The 23,652-nt window shown below is 56.1% G+C and overlaps 2 protein-coding genes across 6 annotated transcripts; one reads left to right on the top strand and one right to left on the bottom strand.

The window, feature by feature from the left end:
- The first annotated feature begins 592 nt into the window (after window positions 1-592).
- Window positions 593-19,535, top strand: STX1B (syntaxin 1B). The gene is made up of 10 exons (XM_036826399.1): window positions 593-886; window positions 9,698-9,772; window positions 9,971-10,070; window positions 10,159-10,233; window positions 12,744-12,817; window positions 13,223-13,331; window positions 13,525-13,598; window positions 15,501-15,638; window positions 15,740-15,850; window positions 16,107-19,535. Exons 1-10 carry the CDS (start codon window positions 857-859, stop codon window positions 16,185-16,187), a joined length of 867 nt encoding a protein of 288 aa, XP_036682294.1. The 5' UTR covers window positions 593-856; the 3' UTR covers window positions 16,188-19,535.
- Window positions 19,536-19,618: 83 nt separating this feature from the next.
- HSD3B7 (hydroxy-delta-5-steroid dehydrogenase, 3 beta- and steroid delta-isomerase 7) lies at window positions 19,619-23,337 on the bottom strand. 5 transcript variants are annotated; one of them, XM_036826397.1, is made up of 7 exons: window positions 23,221-23,337; window positions 22,673-22,840; window positions 22,307-22,462; window positions 21,900-22,008; window positions 21,723-21,768; window positions 21,206-21,368; window positions 19,619-20,673 (listed from the first exon to the last, which is right to left on the bottom strand). In XM_036826397.1, exons 2-7 carry the CDS (start codon window positions 22,836-22,838, stop codon window positions 20,258-20,260), a joined length of 1,056 nt encoding a protein of 351 aa, XP_036682292.1. In that variant the 5' UTR covers window positions 22,839-22,840; window positions 23,221-23,337; the 3' UTR covers window positions 19,619-20,257. The 5 variants fall into 5 exon arrangements, with proteins under 5 accessions (XP_036682292.1, XP_036682289.1, XP_036682290.1 ...); XM_036826394.1 differs by having other exon boundaries at window positions 21,723-21,822; window positions 23,221-23,329; XM_036826395.1 differs by having other exon boundaries at window positions 21,723-21,822; window positions 22,673-22,844; window positions 23,221-23,327.
- Window positions 23,338-23,652: the final 315 nt, after the last annotated feature.

Genomic DNA, 23,652 nt, shown 5'->3' with positions numbered 1-23,652 from the left:
CCCACACTGTCCGGGGACTCTCACACTTAGAGTGGGGAAGGCTGTGCAAAAAAAACAAGCCCCATGTCCTTCTCAGCTAGGCTTGGCCGATTCCTTGCATCACAAAAGCCACCTAGAGGGTCACTCTTGCTATTTCTAGTGTCCAAAGAGCCTCCCGCAGGGACACACACACAGAGGTGGTCGTGCACAGACTCACACAGATACTCCCAAACACAAACTATAAAATCTATCTATATCTCCTGGTGTAAAGGGGTCCACAGCACCTCTCCCCAGGCTATTCCCTTAATTCATTCCCTTACCCCTTCTTTCTGCCATTCCACCGTCACCGCCGTCCCACAGCAGCATCTCTGTGCCTCCAGCCACATCTCCTCCGTCTCTCCGCATCTTTCCCTCTTTCTGTGGCTCTGCCCTCCCCCACCCCCTCTAGGCCTCTCCAGTCTCCCTCCCTCCTGGGTCCCCCTCCCCGGACTACAACCCCCAGGCGCCCCCAGCCCGGGGCGCTGCGCATGCCCCCTGCTCCCCGCCCCCTCCCGGTTCCCCCCTCCCTCCCTTCCTCCTTACCTCCCTCCTCCCCCCTCCCCCGCGCTTCAGCTCCCGCATCCCTCCATCCAAGCCTGTGCCGCAGCCGCATCGCCACCGCAGCCCCGGCAGAGCCGAGCCAGGCCCAGGCCCCTGCCCCTGCCCGGCCCTCAGCCCGCCGCCCCTCACCCCGCCCCCGCCCGCGGGCCCCCCTACAGCGGCCTCGGCGCCCCCCCGCCGGCGCCCCCAGACTCAGGACTCCAGCACCGAGGCAGGAGGCAGGGAGCAGAGGAGAGGCAAGAGAACGAGGAGGAGGAGGAGGAGGAGCCGTCGCAGGATGAAGGATCGGACTCAGGAGCTGCGGAGTGTGAGCTTGGGGGTGGGGAAAATGGGGGGGCGGGACCCCAGTATTTGGGGAGCGCGTGGGGGTGGAGTGGGGGAGGTGCTGGGACGTGGGGGCAAATGATGAGACTGGAGATTGGTGGCAGGGGCACCCCAATATGTGAAGGCACCTGATGTCTCCAATGAACCTGCATTTTAGGGACAGTGGCTAGAAGGGTTTGGAGGCCATTAAGGCACAAGGGGGCAGGAGAGGTCTCAGGGGCCCTGGACACCCTACATTCCCAGGAGGACCCTGGGGTCTAATCTGGGGATGGGAAAGAGTGAGTGTGGGAGAGAATTGGAGGGTGCTGTCATCCGCTGGGCAGATTTGCTGAATTAGAAGGATGTGGGCAGTTCCTGGGCCAGGCTGAGCCCAGCGAGACCCAGATTTGGGGGCTGCTGTGGGGAAGGACACACGTTGGGACTGACTGAGATGCCAGCACCTGACAGTGAATGAAGTGTGTGTGTGTTGCTCTCCGTAGGGAGGGGGCACCTCTCAGAGACTAGGAGGGAAAGGGTGGCCTCTGGAGGTAGCCAGAGGGCCGGGGCCTGAGATAGGGTGACCCCAGAGGTGGGAGAGGGGGTTGCAGGGGGACAGGGAGGAGGTTCCACGCACAGGGCCATGGAATTGGGCTGTATGACAGAGATCGTGCTCCACTGGGGAGAACTGGGGCATCCTAAACCGCCAGGGGCGGGCTGACGTGGGCCTCTGGTCTGCAGGCCTGAAGAGGCCCGGCTCCAGGAGTCGGGCCAGGCAGTTAGTTGTGTTTGGGTGACGGGGGAGGAGGGTGGCACTGGTGTCTGCAGTGAAGGCTGCCATTTGGAGGGGCTGGGGAGTGGGGGCTTGATAAGAGTGGCTTCTGGGCCTGGGGGGATGCGGTGGGGTGGAGGGTTGTAGACATGACCTGGGGCCCCGAGGAGGCAGAGCTGACAGCCTGCTGTGGGGTTATGTTAATAAAGTACTAGACCCAACTGATGTAGCCTGACACACTTCACCAGGAGCCTATTGGTTATTACCCTGGGGTTGTTATCCCATTTGACAGATGAGGAGATTGAGGTTCAGCAATGGGCAGGAACTTGCCCAAGGTCACCAAGCAAGTGGCTGGGAAGATCAGACAGGAATCTGGGTTTCCCGGCTGCCAAGTTGACATGCGTCTCTGCTTTTTTAGCCTTTGAAAGAGAAGTCTCAATACTGGGGGTAAAAAGCTCTGTCTTTGGAGAGCCCCCTGGATTTAGGGGTGGGTAACCTGCTTTACAGAAAGACAAGAGGAAGGGCCTTAGAGGCAAGTGACTGTTGTCTCTGGGAGAGGTGGGTTGGCAGGTGGGAAGGAAGGAGGAACTGGTGGTTGGGGGAGGGAATTTTGAAGGTTTATTTTTTTTAATTAAACTTTGAGTGAATATACGCTTAGGCATCAGGTGATAAAAATAAGCAACACTCATGTGCCAGGCACTGTTCTAAGTGTTTTATACATATTAACTCATTTCGATCCTCACAGCAACCCTAGGAGACTGGTACTAGTATTATCCCATTTTATAGATAAGAAAACTGAGGCCCAGAGAGGTTAAGTAACTTGACCAAAATCACACAGCTAATTAAAGGCAGGCAGGCAGGCTGACTCCAGTGTTGGTGCTCTTAACTCCCCTTCTCTCCCCGTTTTCATCCAAAGCAGGTTGCCATCCATAATCTCATTAGACCCTCACCTGGTAAGGTAGGGAGACTGGGAGACTACTTCATTTTATAGTGAAGGAAACTGAGGCCCAGTGGTTGAAACTTGCCCAAGGTCACACAGCTAGCAAGTGAGTAGCACGGATTTGAACCCAGATCCACTGCTGCCAAGACTATGCCATGACTCCAAAATCCCAAGAAATGGAAAGTGGGTCAGGGTGAGGTGGTGGTGGAATTGTGGTGTGATTAGAGAGAGGGGGAGGGAAAAGGCGAAGACAGGGGTACAGGGAAGGCAGGGGATGGGAGTCCTCATCTGAGTGGATCAGGGAACCCCTGCCCAGAGGGGAGGAATCCTGTCTGCTGGGGCTGCTGGGGGCAGCAGATGGGGGAGGTGGGAGGTGGTGTGGAGGGGCAGAGGGGGCTGAGTGAATGCTGATGGCTCTGGTGTTAGTCACGGCTCAGGGAAACTGGAGATTTGGGAGGGCATGTGTGGGGCGGAAAAAAAAGCTTCCAGATACAGGGAGTACGGGGGTCTCCCTGCCAGAGTTGAGAATGAGGGAGCTGGGAGGCAGGAGAGACTGGGCAGGGTGTGGGAGGCCTGGGAAAGGGGTCTCTGAGAGGCATGGAAAGGCGGTGATGGGTGGGGATGTCAGCCCAGGGGGCCTGATTGTCTTTTTCCAACAGTACTTTGAGTTCCCGAGGGGTTCTCACATCTGTTCATCACATAGCTGTCAAGGGCACAGATTTGGGAGTCAGACTGTCTGGGTTCAAATCCTAGCTTTGCTACTTCCTGTGTGACCTTGGGTAAGTTGCTTAACCTCTCTGGTCCTCACTTTCTTCATGTGTGTATTGAGAGTAATAACGGGACCTGCTTCAGAGGGCTGTCCTGAGGATTGAAATTATGCTGGAAGCGCCTAGAAGGAGGCCTGGTGCTCAGCATTGCTCCATGAGAGTTTTTTTATTCCACAGGTGACTCATTTATTTCTCTTGAGTCTCACATCAGCCCCCTGAGATGGGCAAGATGGGACCCCTAATTTATTGGAGTAAATTGAGGGCCACAGCGGTAACCTGACTTGCCTAAGGTCATACAGCTGTTAACGGCGGAGCCAGGGTTGAACCAGGGTTTTCTGTTTCCAGTTCACCAGGCACTTTTGGTTGGCAACTGGGAGGCACTGGGCTGGAGCGGAGGCTGCGGTGGGGAGTCAGTTGGCTGGATGGGTGTCCCAGGGTCCAAGAAATGGGTGCAGAGATGGGGCTGAAGAGGAGAGCAAGGGAGCAAGTGAGGTGGAGAGGAAGGTTGCGGAGAGAGAGAAGCCACAAGGGGACGCGTTGTGGGCTGGAGCCTGAGAGGCGGCTGTGGAGTGGGAAGGCAGGAGTGGGGGTGGATGGGAGACTGGGAAGTGGGTGGGGGGAGGCCTGAGGTGAGGGAGGCTGGAATTTGAGGGCGGGTGGAAATGGAGGCTGTTCTAGGACAAGTCATGCACCCTGAGGGCAGGGACTGGGTCCCAGGTGTAGCCCTCAGTTATAGGATAGGCACAATAGGCGCTTTAGAAATGCAGAAGGAAAGGGCAGCCTCGTGTTTGAGGAGAGCGGGCACGGACCAGGAGAACCCTGGTTGATGGGTTGGTATCCCCCAGCTGTGTGGGGCTTGTTTCTGCCATTCAGACACATCACGTTCCCCCTGCTTGAGGGCCTTTGCACTTGCTGGTCCCTCTGAATGCTGTTCTCTCTGCCTGGACACTGTTCCCTCTGCCTTGAATTCTATGTCCTCCAGACTGTGGTGCAGTTAACTCCTCAGGCCTTAGCTCAGATGTCAAGCCCCTCCCGAAAGGCCCTCCCTGATGCCCATTTCTCTCTATCACACCTCCTGCTTTATCTCCCTCTTGCTAAGTAGCACCATCTGAAATTGTCTTGTTCATTTTCCATTGTCTGTCTCCCTCCCCTGGAATGTCAGCTCCTTGGAGGCAGGACCCCTTCCTGTCTTGTTCACCACTGTATTCTCCGCAGCAGCCAGAAGAGAACTGGACACTGATCAGAGATATTTGTCAGATGACTGAAGGACTCAGTGGGGCAGAGGGAGGGTGAGGAAGGGAGTCGGTCGGGGAAGGCAGGGAAGGCGGAGGAGAGAGGTTGGGGTGGGAGGACTGGGCTGGATGCTGGGAGCGAGCAGAGGCCTGGGTCAGGGAGACAGATGGACAGAAGCAGGGGGTGCGGTGGAGAGAGGCTGCTGCCTCTAGATCAAAGGATGCTCATGCCCCTGAGAAGCAGGTGTGAGCACGTGTGTGTTGTCTGCGTGGGCATGCATGTGTGTTACACACACACACACACACATACACACGCGCACACACACACACGCACATACACATACATGCGCATGCACACACACATACACGCGCGCGCACACACATACACACACACATATATTCTGTGACTTTTTAAAAAAATTTTTATTTATTTATTTGTTTATTTATTTTTTGGCTGTGTTGGGTCTTAGTTTCTGTGCGAGGGCTTTCTCTAGTTGCGGCGAGCGGGGGCCACTCTTCATCGCGGTGCGGGGGCCTCTCACTGTCGTGGCCTCTCTTGTTGCGGAGCACAAGCTCCAGACGTGCAGGCTCAGTAGTTGTGGCTCATGGGCCCAGTTGCTCCGCGGCATGTGGGATCCTCCCAGACCAGGGCTCGAACCCGTGTCCCCTGCTTGGCAGGCAGACTCTCAACCACTGCGCCACCAGGGAAGCCCTGTGACTTTCCTTTTTTTTTTTTTTGACCGCACCACGCGGCATGCTGGGATCTTAGTTCCCCTACCAGGGATCAAACCCGCAGCCCCTGCATTGGAAGCATGCATTCCCAACCACTGGACCGCCAGGGAAGTCCCCACTCTCTGACTTTTCTATCACCCAATTCCAGTCTCTTTCCACCTCTGTTTTAGTCACCCTCTCATTTGTCTCTGTTGATTTCCTGGCTCACGTTGTCCCGCTCCCTCCATCCACGCATCTGTCTATGTCGTCTCCCCGCCACTGACACTCCTATGAAGACCTCCTGTGTCTCTGATGGGGAAGGACTGAAGCTAGAGGCTTGAATCTGATGCCCCCTCTCCCCAGGGCGGTTCCAGAAGGTGCCCAGGGCCTCCACGGTCTCCCATTTCATCCTCCTGAGCGCTCGAGGAGCTGGCAAGCCGTAAAGAGCAGCGTGCCTGGGTTCCAATCCAGCACCATCGTGTCAGCACCCCACCAACTGTATGATCGTAGGCAAATTACTCAATCTCTCTCTGCCTCATCCATCAGAGGGGAATAAGAAGAGTATCTACTTCATGGAGTGAGTGGCTGTAAGGATTAAATGAGAAATGCAAAGCACTTGTAACAGAGCCTGACGCATGGTAATTGCTACCTACTTGTCGGGTATATATGATTCTTACTTTCTTCATTTCGCACAGGAGGAAACTGAGGCTTGAATTGTCCATAAAGTGGATGGGAGCACATTTGGTCATCTTTTCTGAGGTGGTCTCATTTGCCCTCAGCCTGTTTTCTTTTAGGCTGGCCAGCTTCTTCCAGAAATGGAAGCCGTGTTCATTATGAAATACACACACCTCAGAGCAGGGAGGGCCCGCCCACTTCACAGATAAGCCGGGGCCCAGAGAGGGTCTGACAGTCACACAGCAAGTCAAATGGAGGCTAGAACAGCTGGCTTCCTGTCTGGGCTCTTCCTTGCAGCCTGGCACATCTTACTGGTATTCTGTCCCAGCCACAGGAGTTCAGTGGTACTGAGGGCACAGCAGAGCAGACTCTTTAGGGGCCAGGAAGGAATAGAGAGACAGAAGGGAAAGAGCCTGAGATTTAGCACCAGGACAATTCAGGTCCCACCTCTGGCCTTACTTCCTGTGAAGCCTTAGGCAGGGTCAGGCAACCTCTCTGAGCCTGTTTCCTCATCTGTAACGTGGGAGAGGCAGTGGGTAACAGCCAAGCCTCCCTGAGCACTTATTCTCTCAGGCAGCATCAGACATTTTTACTGCCTCGTCTCTCTGGCTCCTTCTGCCCACCATTTAGGGAGGACTTTCTCGCCATTCAGCAAATGCAGAGACTGAAACTCAGAGGGAAGAAGGCGTGTGGCCTTCCAGCTGCTGACCTGGGCAAGCTCGTTAGCCTCTCTGTGACTCAGTTTCCCTATCTATAGAAGGCAGCTATTGTAAGAATGAAATGGATAAATAAACACAGTATGCTTTACAATGGTGCCCAGCACGTTATCAAATGCTGTGTAAATGTTTTCCACAATTATAGTTATGTTGACCAATGGTCCTTACAGAGTTTTAATGACGATTAAATGAGATAACAAGAATGCAAGACCTAGGCCAAAGGTGCTATCACACGCTAGTATTTTGCTAGGTTTTCGGGGCGCAGAGCCTCGCCCAGATTGTGCCTTGTCAGGAGGGGACCTGAGAAGGGAAATCTCTGGTGGCAGAGTGGCCAGTAGGAGGCAGCCTGGTCTCAAGCCTCAGAAGGGGCTATGGGAGGGACTTCCCTGGTGGTCCAGTGGTTAAGATTCCACGCTCCCAATGCAGGGGGCACAGGTTTGTCCCTGGTCAGGGAACTAAGATCCCACATGCTGCACGGCGAGGCCAAAAAGAAAAAAAAAAAAAAGAAAGAAAGAAAGGAGGGGCTATGGGAGGAGGCATGTCTTAGATGTCTTTGATTTCCTGGCCCCTTTCAGCCTGGGTGCCCTTGAGCAAGTCCATTTCCTCTTCCCCCTCAGACCTCCCGTTCCCCTCGTCTGTGAAATGGGGACAGCTTTTCTCGAGGGCTGTGGTAGTGAGGATCAGAAGAGATTATAGATGTAAAAGTGTCTGTCAACTGGAGAGGATTTTAGCTGTCAGCTGTCTGTAATTATTACACCAACTAAGTCATCCTTGGGCACTCTACCTTTCCTCCTCTCCCAAGGGCAAGTAAACAGGCAGCCAGGGATGCCCCAGGGCAGAATCAGGGATCTGGCCCTGGGAACCAAAGGAGAGAGGGAGAGAAATGAGACTTGAGGAAGTCTAAAGTCAGCCTGGGGAGGGGAAAGAGAGAACAGGAAAATTCCCAGATACCTGGGCCAGCGAGAGGCCTCATGACCTGTGGGCAGCCAAGCTGAGGGCCAAGTGCTTGAAGGCAGAGAAGGGACAGAGGCGGTGGTGGCGGTGTGGGTGGGTAAATCCCTTGTGTGTCTCTGAGCCCTGGGGGGTGGAGGGCTGAGCAGCTGCAGGTTGGCTCTAGGGGAAGGGGAACCTCGTGAGGCACATGGGAGGCCAGTGGGTCCTCAGAGATGAGCCGAGCATCCCAGAGCCTCATGGAGCCAAGGTCTATTGGTGTGGTTCCAGAAGCCAGAGGTCCCATCAGGGTCCCCAAGCCCCACCTGGTACCGCCCCTCCTTCTGGGGGCAGCTCAAATGGAGGCTAGAACAGCTGGCTTCCTGTCTGGGCTCTTCCTTGCAGCCTGGCATGTCTTACTGGTGGGCAGAGAAAGAAGAGCCTCCCTTTCCTGGGAGATATTTGGAGCTTAAATGGAAGTGCTGAAGGCATTCCCCAACATGGCGAGGGGAGGATCCCTGGGGACCATCTGAGCTTGGGTGGGAAGCTGGGGTACCTTCGAGAGGGTCCAGCTGGACGTCTCTGTGCTCACGGTTCCTCGGGGTGCTGTCGGGCCCCTCTGATTCCAAGTTCACTTGGCTGTCTAGATCACATCTAGGTCCCATCTGGCTCTGTCTAGGTTCGATCTGAGCTGCCTGCGATCTGTCTGCGCAGAGTCTGGTCCGGTCTGAGCTGTCTGGTTTCTGTCGGGTCCTGTCTGCGATCTGCTCGGACCCTGTCGAGGCCCTGTGCACGCTCTTCTCTTTAGATCCCAAATGGCAATACCCCCCGCTAGACGCTGTGTGGATCCTATCTTGATTTCATTCAGGCTCTGGTCATGAGATTCTGTCTGAGTTTTGGCTCGGTTTTTTCTGGAAATCAGGGTGAACTGTTTTAAATTTCCATGGAGGCTGATTAGGGCCCCAGATGTAATTAAGCTTGATGGGCTCAGCTTTTGCCCTCAGACTTCTGTCTCGAGCAGAGTCTTGAGACTGGAGTTTGGAGCCCTGGGGACCCCTTCCTAACCCCCTTTCCTCCTTCCCAGCTCTGAGTGAGTGTGCAGACTGGATGCTCAGAGAGGCTGGGAGAAGAGCCCCAGTGGGCCCTCCCGAATGTCCCTGGGGGCAGAGGGGCCGCTGCACGTCTGTGTGTCCACATGTGTCGGCAGGCAGCTTTGCTGTGGGTCTGTGTGGGTGTCAGTGGGCCTATTTCTGTGTGCCTTGTGTGTCAGCCCTTCTGTCTATGTCACTGGCCTGTCTGGTGGCGGCAGTGGCGGTGTGGGTGGGTAAATCCCTTGTGTCTCTGAGCCCTGGGGGTGGAGGGCTGAGCAGCTGCAGGTTGCAACTGGGAAATCCAAGCAAGTGAGAGTAGGTGGGTGTGAAGTTGGAAGAGGCTGGATGAAAGCAAGTGAATACACGGAGGAGAGTGGGGGGAGGGGAAGAGACTGGGTGGGAGGAGGGAGGTCGGGGTGCTGTGTCTCTCATCCAGCCCTCCCCTGGCCGACTGCTTGCTTAACTTGGCGCCTGCCGCTGGCAGTGAAGTGACCTTGCATAGGGGACGTGGCTGGTCGTGTTGGAGGCTGGAGGGGAAGAGAAGGGAGCAAATTGAAGCCTGGCAGGAGTGGCTGGGGGGATGGTGGAGGGGGGGTCAGGTTCCTGGGACGCTATTCCAGACCCCTTCTCGCAGCCCAGAGCCAATTACTGCAAGGCTGACGTTTAGCTGGTTGTTACAATATCGAAGTACTTCCATACTGGTTGGTTAAAGCATCTGTCCAGAGCTCCACCCGCCTCCAGGGTGACTGCACTCACAGGACCACTTCTACCCCTGAAACGGTGCCTTTGGCTAATTCCCTCCAAGGTGTCCTTTGGGCTGTCAGGTACTCGGCCTCCGGGACTCTGTGCCACAAGACACCCAGTATTCGTTGTGACTGCTTGGTGCCCTGGCCCCCTGTATGTGACCCTTCCCAGGACCCCCGCTCTGAGCCCAGAGCTGGCAGCATCGGGATTGCGCACAGACTGCCTTTCTTTGCCTCCCAGGCGAAAGACAGCGATGATGAGGAGGAGGTGGTCCATGTGGACCGGGACCACTTCATGGATGAGTTCTTTGAACAGGTAACAGAACCTGGCCCCCAGCCAACAACTTCCTTCTCCCCGGCCCCCGGCCCTCACCCTGCTCTCTACTCCTCCATCCCCTTGGCCTTTTACCAACCCCTCTGGGTCTGGCCCGTTTCCCTGAACCCTGACTGAGCCCCCTGAATCCCTTTGTCTGGCCCGACGACTTGGCTGGGTATAGCCGATTTGCTGCCCCAGGTGGAAGAGATCCGGGGCTGCATTGAGAAGCTGTCAGAGGATGTGGAACAAGTGAAAAAACAGCATAGTGCCATCCTGGCCGCCCCCAACCCGGATGAGAGTAAGTGCTGCTGCCGGGTGGCTGGGGGCTGCGGGCAGGAGTCTGGGGTCCCACCCAGACATCTCACCCGCCCCTCCCCTCCCCTCAGAGACCAAACAGGAGCTGGAGGACCTCACTGCAGACATCAAGAAGACGGCCAACAAGGTTCGATCCAAGTTGAAAGGTGAGGAATGCCATCCCCTGCCTAAGGAGGAAAAAAACTCTGCCCTCCGTTGGACTGAACAGGCCTCTGTATGAGGAATGTCTACAGACTTCCAGGAGCCAGATTCCTAAACACTGAGAAAGCATAAAACCCGAGATTTCCCAACTTGCTCCAGATGCCTTGGAGAAAGATACAGATATGACAGGGAAATGAGAGAGAGGAGGCTTTCTGTCCAAATTGCATCTGAGCTCTGCTGCTTCCATCAGCAGGAAGGTCCACCAGGAAAATACAGTCTTCCAGGTGGTTTTAGTTTCACGAAGGCCTCATTTCTCCAGAACAGTTGCCGGACATAGCGCTAAGCACCCAGTAGGTGGGCTCAGCAAATGCTTCTGAATTGGTATCCTTAGCTCAGGACAGATTGGACTGTGCGGCTGACATCAGGGGCTGGCAAACTTTCAGGAGGGACTTGCCAAATGCTCATGTATTCACTCTAATTTAAGGACTTGGGTGCTGGTAATAAGCACCTTCCCCCAAATCACTATGGGTTGGGAACCTCCTTGTCTGCTGGTGCCAGGGGAATAGCAGTGTTACCGTGATGCTAATTTGTATGCTCATGGTAATTCAGCATCAGAAAACATTTGCCGAGCACCTTGAGGCACATTGCTGGGCTTTGGGGGAAAGGAGTCATGTCAGATGCCTGGCCCTGAGCACAATGACCTTGGTCCAGAGAGATGAGGACAGGGACTCCGTGCCCTCCTGGACTCAACGGGAGGCCATATGTGAGCCTCCAGTGCTGAACTGTAAGCCCTTTGCACTCAGGAGAGCGTGCTAGAAAGCAAAATGATCCAAACTGGGAGCACACTGATTGCAAATCCAGACAGAGGGAGCCCACTTGCATCACCAGCTCATTCTGGACAAGTACCCTACCCTCAGTTCCTCATCAGTACAGTAAGAACTACTAAAGCAATTTCAAAGCTAGATGTTTTTGTTGTTGTTGTTTGTTTTTGTTTTTTGGTAGCAAAATCTTTTTTTCCTAAGTGAAATCTTACCCCAAATTCCAATACATACAACACATAAACGTCAGGCTGTTCTGGCTGACCTGGGGTTGGGAGACCCAGAGCCCTACCTGCCTAGCCTCCTCATCACTCCCAGCAACAGACCCCTCTGAGGTTCCTTCTCAGAAGCAGGGTTCTGTGGGACACAAGTTTAAAAATCCCTGGGCTCAGCAATTTCTTTGAGCCCATTGAGCTCTGACATGAACAGTCTTTATAAGACCATGAGGAGGGCTGTATGGTTTAGGAGTTCAGGAATAGACCAAGAAAGAAGCTAGGAAAAGTGGCAGAGGCTTAGAGAAGCTGACCCTCCAGAGCTCCAGAAAAAGAGAGATCATCTTCTTCTCCATCTTTCTCCAGCTCTGTGGTGGCATGAGCTCCGGCATTGTGTGTGACCTTGAATGAGTTGTTTTCTCTATTTCAACCTCAGTTTCTAGTCTGAAACCTGGACTGCTATCACTGAACTCCCAGGATTACTGTAAGAAGTCAATAAGACCCTGTAAAAGATCCCTTCCTCCTGGGCTTGGCCCCAGCCCCAAGTCTGACAACAGGGTCCCCGTCTGGGCCAGAGATTCTGACATTCCTGGGTGTGTGTTTCTGGACTTTTCCCATAATAGCTGGGCCAGAGCTGTCACTCACTCACTGGCCCGCCATCGCTGGCGGGGGAGCGTTGGGGTGCCATCCAGCACCGTACCTCCACCGCTGCCAGGAACGGAGAAGCAATGTTCTTGGGAGTGGCCTGGAGGCTCTTCCAGGTCTGAGAGGGCCTGGTGATTCATCCCTGCTGCATTTTCCGAGCACAGTAGATCTTACCCTCAAGCTCTTTTTTAGAAAATCTGAATAAGTGTGGGGAGTGCATGTTCTAGAAGCAGTAATCCCAGTTAATCTGTGTGCTTTTCCAGAACATCCTTTAGAAGTGGGGATTCCTGGGACAGGGATCACTTTGTAAGGCAGGGGGGGAGCTATTTTCTCTGTTGGAACATCCATCCACTTACCCTAGAATTTTCCAAGGAAAGGGCGGCCACTAGAACCTGACCCACTTGAAAGTGCTTGCCCTCAACCAGAAAATTCCCAGGGTGGGTTTCTGACCTTTTTCTGAGGCTGCAAAAAGCAGAGAGTTCTCCCGCCCCCCATACAGGGGATGTGGACTGCGGGGCTGGGCAGGAGTTACAGCTGTGGGACTTTCCAAGACGCAATCCTTCCACCAGAACAAATAGCCCCCTTCTGTCTGGTGACCGACTGACCCTCAATGTCCCCTCCTACCTGGCTTCCAGACCCCCTCAAACATTGGTTCCTTTATTCGCTGGCCTCCTGCCTCCCCACCCTAGAGTCTTTACTGTCTGCCCTCGCCTGGGTATGACATCCGTTCACGGGCCTGGGGGGCCTGCCTCGGGGTGTCCACCCTTCATATGTCCCAGACCCCCGCCCCACATGCGCCGGGTCTCCCGCCCTCCCGTCACTGCGTCCTCTCTCCCGCAGCGATCGAGCAAAGCATTGAACAGGAGGAGGGGCTGAATCGTTCCTCTGCGGACCTGCGCATCCGCAAGACCCAGGTAGGAGGCAGCGGCCAGGCACGGTCAGGGTCGGGGCCGGGACCAAACCGCACTGGACCGGACAGGGGAGGGGCCCAGGCTGGAGCCCTGCCTGTTGGGCGTGGGCGGGCCAGAGCAGGCACTAGCGTGGGGCGTGGCCAAGGGGGAGCCTGGGCAGGGGCGGGGCTTGGGGCGGGACTACAGCGGAGGTCGGAACCCGGCTACATCCCAGAGCCCTAGCCCGGCCTTGGCTGGCTTGGGCGTAGGATGGGGGTGCTGGGGTACGGGACTGCACACTTGCGAGGGCTTGGGATCGTGGCACGAGCTGAAGAAGGGGCCGTAGGCTAACTCAGCCCCTCCCGCCCACTCCATCCCTCCACGGTCTCTGCTCCCTGCCTCCTGATGTGTCTGTACCCCCCACCGCAGCACTCCACACTCTCCCGGAAGTTCGTGGAGGTAATGACTGAATATAACGCGACCCAGTCCAAGTACCGGGACCGCTGCAAGGACCGGATCCAGAGGCAGCTGGAGATCAGTGCGTGTGACATCTCTCCCCCGCAAACTCCCCAGACCTGTCCCATACTCCTTCCAGGCCCTTCCCCTCCGTGGAGGGGACTCGTGGCCTGAGGCCGGATGGGAGGGTGGGCTCCCGGGTCCCTGCCACATCCCACCACCTTAGGTGTCCAGGCTGGCCCAGTCCCTGAGCAGGGAGTCCTTTCTCCCCACAGCTGGAAGGACCACGACCAACGAAGAACTGGAAGACATGCTGGAGAGTGGGAAGTTGGCCATCTTCACTGACGATGTGAGCCCCGCGTGGGGGTGGGGTCTGTTTTTGGAAAGCATTCGCCTTTCCTCCCCAAGCGTAGGCTGAACTCAAGGTCCTAAGTCCGCCCTGAAATAACAAACATCGGGAAGTCTGAACCTGGAACTGGGGAATTCCATGGGGGCAGAGCAGGAAGTACCCTCATAAAAATGGCAAACAGTAAGGTGCCAGGCACCGTTCTAAGCACTGAACGTATTTACATTTACCTACTAAACTCATTTAATCCTCACCACAAGCCTCTGAGGGAGTCGTGTTTCACAGATGAGGTAATCTGATCCAAAAAGGTTAAATGACTTGCCGAGGTCACACAGCTACAGGCAGAGCAAGGATCTGAATCTGCAGTCAGGACTCTTCAGTGCTAAGATACACTTCTCCCTAGTGATGCGGGTCATTTCACCAAGTGACTAATTTGCCTACATTTTGAAGGTTTTCTAAATAATCAGTTTTAGTTTTGCTGAAGTTTTGCACACTGCCCTGCGCTTGTCATCTTATATGTGAAAGAGATGGGCTTTCCCCAACTGTAGTTCTTCTTTCTCTTTCTTGACTTTTGCCCTGGCTGACAGGTTCTGTCTCCCTTTCTGCTTCTGGTGGCAAAATGACTCTGGTTTAGGTTTCTAGACCAGCATTAAAGTACGTTCAGTGACTGTCTAGCAGTTTTCAGCAAATTGTTATTTAGAGAATTGATCTTTGTTAAATTAGCTTTGAGCAAATTTATAATGGGCCAGTTAGCCTGGAGCCCTCCCAAACAGCTCTGCCCAGGCTGTCAGTCTGTCTGAGAGTGGAGGGAAACCTGGTGAGTGGTTCTAAGGGGATAGAGCTGATCCCTGCCAGTTAACCCACCATCATTACAATGCAGGGTGGTCGGTACCTTGCCTGAGGGCTGAACAAGATGCAGACAGGCCCTAAGGTAGTAGTTAACGTCTAGGGTCGGGAAAGGCTTCCTGGGGGAGGTGGCATTGAGTTGTGTGCCTTAAGAGACAGGGAGCATTTGGACACGGGGAGATGGGTAAAGGACATTCCAGACAAAGGGGACAGACTGAGCAAAAACAGGGAGAGTGGACCACTTGCCAAAGAGCCATTGGATGATTTGGGCTCTTAGGATTTAGGGAGATGAGGACAGAAAGGGAGATGGGGGCTTGACTGCTAAGGTAAAGGTGTGTAGCCTGTGGATGCGGGGGAGCCTTGGAGGGCTTTAGAGCAGAAGAGTGGCTGGATGTGGTCTAAACAGTGAGTGGTTTGGAAAGTGAGTGGTCTGGCTTCCGTGGGGAGGAGGTATATCTGACTGTGGGTTAGAGTCTCTCTCCCACTGACTCTTGAGGGCTGCAGAGCATTTCCTTATTATTTCTCCCCTGGCCCGTATCATGGGGGCTCCAGGGCACACTGCCTTCTCATCTGGGCCTCCTTTTCTGCTTGCCACTCTCTGCTGTGCCCCCTTCCATTATCCTGTCTGCCTTTGACCAGATGGTGACCCCCCAATCCTGATAGGGGTCCAGGACCCCGTCTCCCTTCCCAGGGCCTCCCTGGTGTGTGTGATAGAGACAGCCCTGGGCTGAGATGGCGGGCTCAGGGCAAGTTTTCCTTCTTGTAATTTAACAAATGTCTCTTTAGTGCTTCCTGTGTGCCAGGTACTATTCTAATTGATACACACATAATCATTCACTTAATCTTCACACAACCTTGTGAGGTGTGAAGTATCCTCATTTTCTAGGTGGGGAAACTGAGGCCTGAAGAGGTTAAACAATTTGCCCATGGTTACAGCTAGTAAACGCCAGCCAGGTTCGAACCCAGACGCTCTGGCTGCAGAACCCAAGCTCTTCTGGGAGTGAAGGGTGGTCTGTAGCTCTCCTCGCTCTTCCCCCCGCCCCTCCCCTTTCACCCTAGATCAAAATGGACTCACAGATGACAAAGCAGGCGCTGAACGAAATCGAGACGAGGCACAACGAGATCATCAAACTGGAAACCAGCATCCGTGAGCTGCACGACATGTTTGTGGACATGGCCATGCTCGTGGAGAGCCAGGTACTGCCTCTGCCACAGCCCTCGGGGAACCTCACCCGGGTCCCCGGGATCCCCTCTTCCAGCCCAGCTCCCACCCCGTCCTATGCGTGTGTCCTCCGCAGGGCGAAATGATTGACCGCATTGAGTACAACGTGGAACATTCCGTGGACTACGTGGAGCGAGCCGTGTCTGACACCAAGAAAGCTGTGAAATATCAGAGCAAGGCCCGGAGGGTGAGCCGGGGCAGGCGGGCCTGCGGAGTAGGTGGGCTGGAGCCGAGCGGGCGGGGCTGGGCTCAGGCCAGGGCCGAGGTGAGTGATGAAATCCCGCGAGAGGCCTTATCTCTGGTTCTGACCTCTTCCTTTTTCTGTTTTCTCTCCCCTCTTCTTTTTCCTCACATCCTCCTCCCCATCTGTCTGTCGGTTTGTCTGTCTCTTTACCTCTCTGTCTCTCCGTCTCCTCCCTCCCTATCGCCCTTCCTGCCTGCAGAAGAAAATCATGATCATCATTTGCTGTGTGGTGCTGGGGGTGGTCTTGGCGTCATCCATTGGGGGGACGCTGGGCTTGTAGGCCCCCCACCCCTATCCCTCCCAGACCCTTCCCCACCACATCGGGAGCAATACCCCCACCACCCCTTCACTCCATCCCCTGCTCCAGGCTCACCCTCAAGACAGACCCGGGCAGCACCCGCAACCTTTACCGCCCGTCAGACCCTGGAGTCCCTGGACCTCCCCCCGCCATGGACCACCCCCTGCCCCCGCACGTAGATAGCAGCAGGCGTGATTACACGTGCACACCAACATGCATGCCGCCGGCACATGCTCGAGACGTGTGGACACCCCAGCGTGTGTGTGTGTGTATGTGTGTAGATGTGTGTAGAAGCACCAAATCGCCCTTTCTGCCCCCCACCTCAAGTCTGTGTGTTGTCTGAGCTTTCCCCCTTCCCCTGGGTTGTTGTGTAGACTGTGGCCGGGTGTGACACAGCAGCCATCAAGCCCCACTCTTCTGTCTTCTGTGAACAGGGGTGTGTGTGTGTGTGTGTGTGTGTGTGTGTGTGTGTGTGTGTGGCGCCACAGATCCGTGGACACACAGTGTGCGTACATGGAATTTTGTGTTGGAGTGTTCAAATCCAATGTAACAGCACCTCCTCCACTGACACCCCCCTCCCCCATGTCTGCTACAGATGGGGCAGGTTGTGAGTGTGCAGAGGCTCACACTAACATTCCCAGAGGATCCAGGCACAATACACACACAGGCCATGGCAGACACCCCAGCGTGATGTTGAGCAAACCCTCCTGGCTTAGTCACCCTGGGACTGACATGTCCTGGGGAACATGTGTGTGTGTGTGGAGTTCACTCGAGGCGAGTGGAAGCATACACGTGTCAATAACCTAGCTTGGCCTGTATATCCATGTGCATTTCCCCCAACAGGGGATGTGAGGGACGTGTTTGTGTGTGTGTGTGTGTGTGTGTGTGTGTGTGTGTCTAGGATGTGCCTGAAGTGTCAGTAGGTCTTCTCCTGAGACAGAGCCCTCCACATTTTGCACTGGACACCTGTTTTGGGTGGGCACAGAAATCTATATTTCTACGCTATCTAGAGTACACCTGCATGAGTGTGTGTGTGTGTGTGTGTGTGTGTTTGTGTAGAGGATTTCTGCGTAGTGTGTTTCTACCCTCCTGTGTATTATACACACACACGTTTACCTTCAAGGACCTGTGCCCCATCCAGGTTTGTCTATCCAGATTATTTGCCTCCTCCCTTTCTCCCCAGAGCTGCTGGCCGCTATCTGATGTGGCCACACACTGCTACATCAACATCATGCAACTGCAGCTTCCTGCCCTGCGTGGTCGGATCCCCTGTGCATACATGCCCACATGCTTATCTTTCTCGGTCAAATAAGCCTGCACGTGTGGAAGCTGGGACACCTCAGTGTGCTCCCACCCGCCACGGCAGATGAGGCCACACCCAGGCACACACATGCACACAGGAGCCTGGCGTATGCTGACGCTGGCACGGTGCCTGTTCAGGCGGGCACTCGTTTGCACATGAATGCCTCCCAGATGGGCTATTGATGGGAAACATTACTGATCACGGGAATGTCAAGGGCTGCCCCAGGCTCTCAGAAATGAGAACATTCTTGAGCACTAACCTCAGAACTGAGAGAGGCCAGCGATGGTCCCCACCGCCCCATCTGATGCTCTGGCCTTTGCCTCAGGAACCTTGGATTTAGGGAACTGTTTATTTCAGACGTACTGGAGTGGGCTAAGTCCTGGGGCCCATGCCCTGGACACATCTCCTGCTGAAATGTCACCAATAGCTGTTCCCCTGCAGGCTGAGACTGAGGGTGGGACACGGTCCTGAGTTTCTGATGGTGAGGAAGCGGCCGACTCCTCCCTTGCTACGTAGACAACATATGCATGCGTGGGTTTGTGTGTTGGGTGGCAGGTGGGAGGTATGTGGGCAAAGGACAGTGTTAGAAGCCTCCCACTCCACTGGCCCAGGAACATGGCCCCACATATACAGGATTGAACACACAAGTACAGGAATGCGCCCTGCCTTGGGGTCCGACATCCGTGTGCACAGGGTGGAGGACTTTGGTGTGTGTGCAGATCGTTTCCTGGAGTCCCTCTTCATGTGAAGCGTGTCTGTGTGAGAGAGAGAGACAGTGCAGATGTGACCTTCTGGAACATAGTACCCCACTCCCACCCCAGCTCAGATAGCCAGCCTCTTCCCTACCTGGCTGGGCCCTGCCTGTGTGTGGCCAATATATATATGTAACCCCCAAGGTGGGCTGTCCATTCCCACAGTGCCCTTTGTCAGGACAGGAAGTTTGCCCCCCCGTATCTGACTGCAGCCCTCCTGCTCCCACTCAGGCTTCTTTGGGGACGTCAGAGCAGGCCCCAGCACCCCACCACCCCATCCTTTTTCCTTCCTGCTGTCCAGCCAGGGTACCCTTTCATACCAGGTGTTTCTGGAATTCCCACAGCCTTGGGGCCACAAGGAGAAGGGTGGAGCCATGGCTGGAGTGATGCAACTGCCTCCTTGACTGGTGTTAGTCCCGTAGCTGCCCATCTCCGGGCCTCAGATGGACCAGAGCATCCCTGAGGGTCTGTTCTGCCCCAGGTTCTCTAAGTCCCACACATCACATGATGTGTTTGCTTGTTGGCTGCCGTGTCCTGGAATGTTGTCTGGGGGCTGGTGTCTTTTGCATGTTCTCAGACAAGTGTGTGCTGCCCGCCCGCCAAGCACCTACAACCATCAAGCCCCTGTGTGCCCCGTGGGTGGTCCCGGACCTGGCCAGGGCTCGCTGCTTCCCCTCCCCCTTTCTCCCTCCCCCTGCCTCTCACGAAGCACACTGCGTGTCCGTCCCATGTGCCTGTGGGTTGATGCACGCTCTTGCCACGCCTCGAGCGTGCGTACATGATGTGTTCTATGCATTCACCCTGCCCCACCCCCAGCCTGCCCCGCAGAGGACGAGATGGGTGGCCCCCGGCTCCCTCCTCCCCCACCTGCCCCCTGCCTGCTGTGCAGCCGTGTGCGTTGGCGTGTGTTTCTGTGTCGCTGGCGTGTCACGTGATATAGCCGTGTTTGCTGACATGAGCCCCTGCCCCTTCTGTTTCTCCTTTGGTTTCTAGAGCTCTTTCCCTCTCCTCCCCAGAGGGAACAGGACTCCTGGGGCCTGGCTGTGGGCCCAGAGCCAGGCCACCCTCTCCTGTTAGCCCTCAGAGTCCCATTTCTCTCTATTGGTGACCAAGTTGCAAATGGATAAAACACAGGAAAATTCTGCCCCCCTCCCAGCCCTGCATGTCCTGTCCCCAGAGCCCCTCACCCCCACCCCGGGCCGGGTCGGGCCCCGTGGGACGGGAGAAATAGCAACCAATCCAACAGCGGGCGTGCTGTGTGCTCACTTCCTTCTGTCCCCACACGGGACAGGCGCCGTGGGGAGTGGGAGGCATGGTGGGAGGCGGGTGTGGGAGCTGGACAGGTGGATGGACACGGGCTTGGAGAAGGAGTTTTAATCCAGGGCTTGGACTGGTACAGCATTACTGGGGCATCCTCAGGCAGAGATCAAACAGTGTTGCAGGAACTGATGTGGGTAGAGAGGTGGCAAGAGGTGAAAATACACAGATTTCCTCAGCCTTCGTTGAAGAGAATTAAAAGATAAATGTCCAAAGGTAATAAATGTTTTAAAATAATGGGACTATGACCCCCAAGGAGGGACAAAGGTGGTGGGAGGAGCCAGAAAGCATCTTCACTCTGAATCCGGGTCTGAGGATCACACCTGGATATCCGAGGTCCAGCACGAGGCCCTGTGGAACTTCTACCCACTTCCTGCTTGAAAAGCCAGAAATGGGATGGGGCCGTTGAGAACGTCAGGGGAATCAGACCCTCGCCAACCAGCCGTCAGGCCTGGGTTGAGAGTGAAGACACACTTGCTCCAAAACCCTGCCCTAGAACTGAGGGGTATTAGGACACAGGCTCAAGGCTCATGAATTACAACGTGGAGAGCTCTAGGACAGCCAGTCTGGCACCAGACCCCTCCTCCGGCTCTAGAATGCAGCCTTTCCTCCCCACCAGGGTCTGAGGGCTCTGGACCTGGATGGCTGTGCCGTGCTGGCCTCCAGGCCCAGCTCCACCGTCACTGGGCTGAGCCCTCCATGGCCTGCACCCAGCGGATGGTGCGGGTCCGGCTCTCCTCCCAGGAGAACGGGGGCTCATAGCCAAAATGGCGCCGAGCCTTGTCGGTGCTGACGGTGAAGGTGGTGTTGGCCATAGCCAGCGTGTAGGGGTTGAGCAGGGGCGCATAGAGCAGCAGCGGCCGCAGTAGCCACTGCAGCAGGACATTGAGGGCAGCCAGAAACACCAGCAGCCAGTAGGGCAACAGTGGGCGGGTGCCCACCAGCCGGAGTCCACAGGGGCCCAGGAACTCCATGTTGAAGTCCTCATAGCTCTTGTAGGGTGAGTTGTCATAGCAGAAGTACACCTGGCCACCCATGAGCGCAGCTCGGTGCTCTAGCTCCCGGGCCACCAGCACGTGCATCCAGGCCACGTTACCTGTGGGTACGGGGGGGAGAGGGGGTGCCGAGGAGAGAACCAGGGGCGGATATGTCCTTGAGTGCCCTTGCAACCATGTAGATACTGCTCTCTTCTGGGCCTGGGCATGGACAAGCCACCCCGTCCTTGGGCCCACGTAGATGCTGCCCACATAACTACGGGCCTGCTGAAGGCTGCTTTCTCCCAGGCCCCTGTAGCCATTTACCCTCCCAGGCCAGCCTATGTGGATGCTATTCCTTCTTCTGTTAGTCCTGGGCAGATGCTCCCCCTCTCCTCTCCTGGGAAGATGCTGCTCACAAAACTGCAGCCCTTTCCTCAGCCTATGACATGGTATTGACCTCAGCCTTCCCAGCTGGCACGGACACTGTTTTCTCTGTGGCCCCTGCAGACAAGGTCCACATATCAGAGTCTGCTCTGGCCCATGTACAGACCATCCTTTTTTAACCAGAGTACAGAACAAACCCTCACCCCAGAACCATGTGGGTCCTGCCCTGTTTTTTTAGCCTCCCCCAATGCCTAGCCCCGGCCTCACCCACGTAGACCCGGCCGTGCTCCACAGAGGCTGGAATGGCCCGGAAGAGCCGACCCCCCAGGCGCAGGCCCTGGTGGTAGAAGTCCCTCATGATCTGGTGGCCTTCGCCGTAGATACCGGTGGGACGCAGGGCACATGTCACGAGGGGCAACCCCCCGAGGACCTGGGGGCAAAAGGCAGGCACTGCTAAGACCTAGGACCCAGTGGTTTGCCCTCTGCCCTGATCTCCTCAAGCTGGAGATGGAAGGAATCCAGGGCAGGATGCAGAGGAGCCCACAGTAAGAAACAAATGAACAAACAAAAAACCAGGGGCTGCCCTGGTGGTCCCGTGGTTAAGACTCTGCCCTTCCACCGCAGGGGCTGGGTTCGATTCCCTGGTGGGGGAACTAAGATCCCGCATGCCGTGCAGTGCGGCCAAAAGGGAAAAAAAAAGAAGGAGCCCACAGGCCCTGGCTCTGCCTCTGCCTGGCAGCCCTTTCCACCCCCGTCTCCTACATCTCATCTTCTCCAGTCTCACCTTCCTCCCATTGGCTTCCAGGACGAGCTGCTCAGCTAGGGCCTTGCTGCAAGGATAGGGGTGTCTGTGTACTGCTTCGTATGGGGTATTCTCATTGCCCCTAGTCGGGGGAGAGGGAAGATTCTTAATGCTGAGGGGAGATGGGGCCCTTGAAGTATTGGGGGAACCTCAGCTCACCTGTAAAAGGGCTGGCCTTTGATGTTGGGACCCACAACTTCCATGCTGCTTGTGTAGACCAGGAAGCGTGTTCCGGTCTGCACACAAGCCTCAATCACATTCCTCGTGCCTGGGGGAAGGCGGGGGTGTATCCAAGCTGAAGCTTCCTCCCACTCTGCGTCTTTCCCCTCCCCATCCCAAAGCTGGATGAGGACACGTGCCTTCTTTCCCCAGGCCCAGGGAGAACCACAGCAGGTCAGTGAGGGCCGGCCTGCCATGACAGGGGCAGAAGTGTCCACAGGACAGATTGTCACAGGAGAATCACAGAGGTCAAGGTCAAAGAGGGGGGCAGGAAACAAACAGCCAAGATCAGGCCATGTGCCAGGGAGTATTGAGGACATTGTCAGAACAGGTAAGGAGCATCTCACCCTGCACGTTGACCTCATGGATGGTCTCAGGACTGGTTTTCCCAAACACATCCACCAGCCCAGCTGTGTGGATGACCACGTGGGCTCCGGCCACAGCTGCTGCCACCTCGTGGGCCTGGGTCACGTCGCCCTGGATGGCAGTCACCTGCACGGGCCCTGGGAGTGGGTAGGGGCAGCCAGAAGCAATGTCAGAGCTGAGGCTGTCAGCCAGCTGCTGGGTTCGGCCCACACCCTTGGGAGCCACATTTTCCCAGTGTGACTCATTCATCCTATCCATTCGCACTGGAGAACATAACAGGCATCATCTTTTCCACAAGGAAGGGAGTCCACACCCTCCCCCGCCCCCACCCCGTCCCCACCAGTCACCTGTCTTCAGCTCCTCCAGCCAGGGACCCAGGTGTAGGTCAAAGATGCGCAGCTCACGGAGCTGGGGTTCCTGCTGCAGCAGCATGCGGACCACATGTTCCCCCAGGAAGCCACAGCCACCTGTGACCAGGTACACCAGCTTCTGGGCTTGTGCAGAGTCTGCCATGCCTGGCTGGGGAAAGAGACACTGGCGCGCCTGGCTTGTCAGCCGCCAACTGCCCCAGCACCAGCGGCCCCGTTACTCCTAGGAGGGGCCCCTGGCTTAGTGGCCTGGAGCAGGGACCCAGGGGCCAGAGCTGTTTCTGGAGGCTGTAGCTGTCGCTGCAGTGGCCAGGCTACCTGCCCTCTGACCCTGCCAGCTGCAGTTACCGAGATAAGGGGGAGGGCTTGGCGTGCAGGAAGGGGTCAGGGTTTGAGGTGGAGGGAGAGGTTCTGGGACAAAAAACGAAGGGTGGTTGGCAGGGAGCTGGGGAGGCAGGGTAGAGGAAGGCGAAAAGGGCTGGGACTGGGGGAAGGGACCCCCGGGCCCTGGCATCACCACTGCCTACCTGCAGCCACGGTCCCAGGCCGCCCAAACCGGCCACCGGAGGCCGTCTTCTATAGTCTCCTGGGCCAGCGACACACCGTCCCCTTCCGCTTGCTCCTCCTCCCTCCTGGCCCATTCCAGGAACAGAGGCCAGCCCAGCCTCCACCTCTCCGCCCCCCACACTCTTGCCACAGGGCACCCTCTGGTGGCCGCTCCGGGCTGCACTGGCATCTGGTTCCAGCAAAACTTGGGCAAGGGGGATGGGGGAGCCAGAACCTGCCGGGTGGGTGCTGAGTAGGGGTTTCAGCCACAGAATGGAGCAGGCAGGGTGACCTCACTCCCGGTGCATGATATCAGCCTTTCCCTCTTGCTGGATTTCCCAGGAAGCCAGAAGCCCAGCAGCAGCTGTGGTTTTGGGAAGGGAAGGGAAGGCCTGACCTTGGCCCCACACTGG

This window comes from Balaenoptera musculus, chromosome 15 (assembly GCF_009873245.2).
Source record: "Balaenoptera musculus isolate JJ_BM4_2016_0621 chromosome 15, mBalMus1.pri.v3, whole genome shotgun sequence".
NCBI classification, from domain to species: domain Eukaryota; kingdom Metazoa; phylum Chordata; class Mammalia; order Artiodactyla; family Balaenopteridae; genus Balaenoptera; species Balaenoptera musculus.
This window is presented reverse-complemented; position numbering and strand designations above follow the sequence as displayed.

What these genes read in the sequence shown, in the direction of transcription:
- STX1B (XM_036826399.1), top strand. Translation starts at nt 857, where the DNA reads ATGAAGGATCGGACTCAGGAGCTGCGGAGT. An exon ending in TGGATGAGTTCTTTGAACAG is followed by an intron (nt 9,773 to 9,970) that starts GTAACAGAACCT and finishes TTGCTGCCCCAG; the next exon opens with GTGGAAGAGATCCGGGGCTG. An exon ending in CGCCCCCAACCCGGATGAGA is followed by an intron (nt 10,071 to 10,158) that starts GTAAGTGCTGCT and finishes CCCTCCCCTCAG; the next exon opens with AGACCAAACAGGAGCTGGAG.
- HSD3B7 (XM_036826394.1), bottom strand. Translation starts at nt 22,838, where the DNA reads ATGGCAGACTCTGCACAAGCCCAGAAGCTGGTGTACCTGGTCACAGGT. An exon ending in CCATGAGGTCAACGTGCAGG is followed by an intron (nt 22,009 to 22,306) that starts GTGAGATGCTCC and finishes GCCTTCCCCCAG; the next exon opens with GCACGAGGAATGTGATTGAG. An exon ending in AAAGGCCAGCCCTTTTACAG is followed by an intron (nt 21,823 to 21,899) that starts GTGAGCTGAGGT and finishes TCCCCCGACTAG; the next exon opens with GGGCAATGAGAATACCCCAT.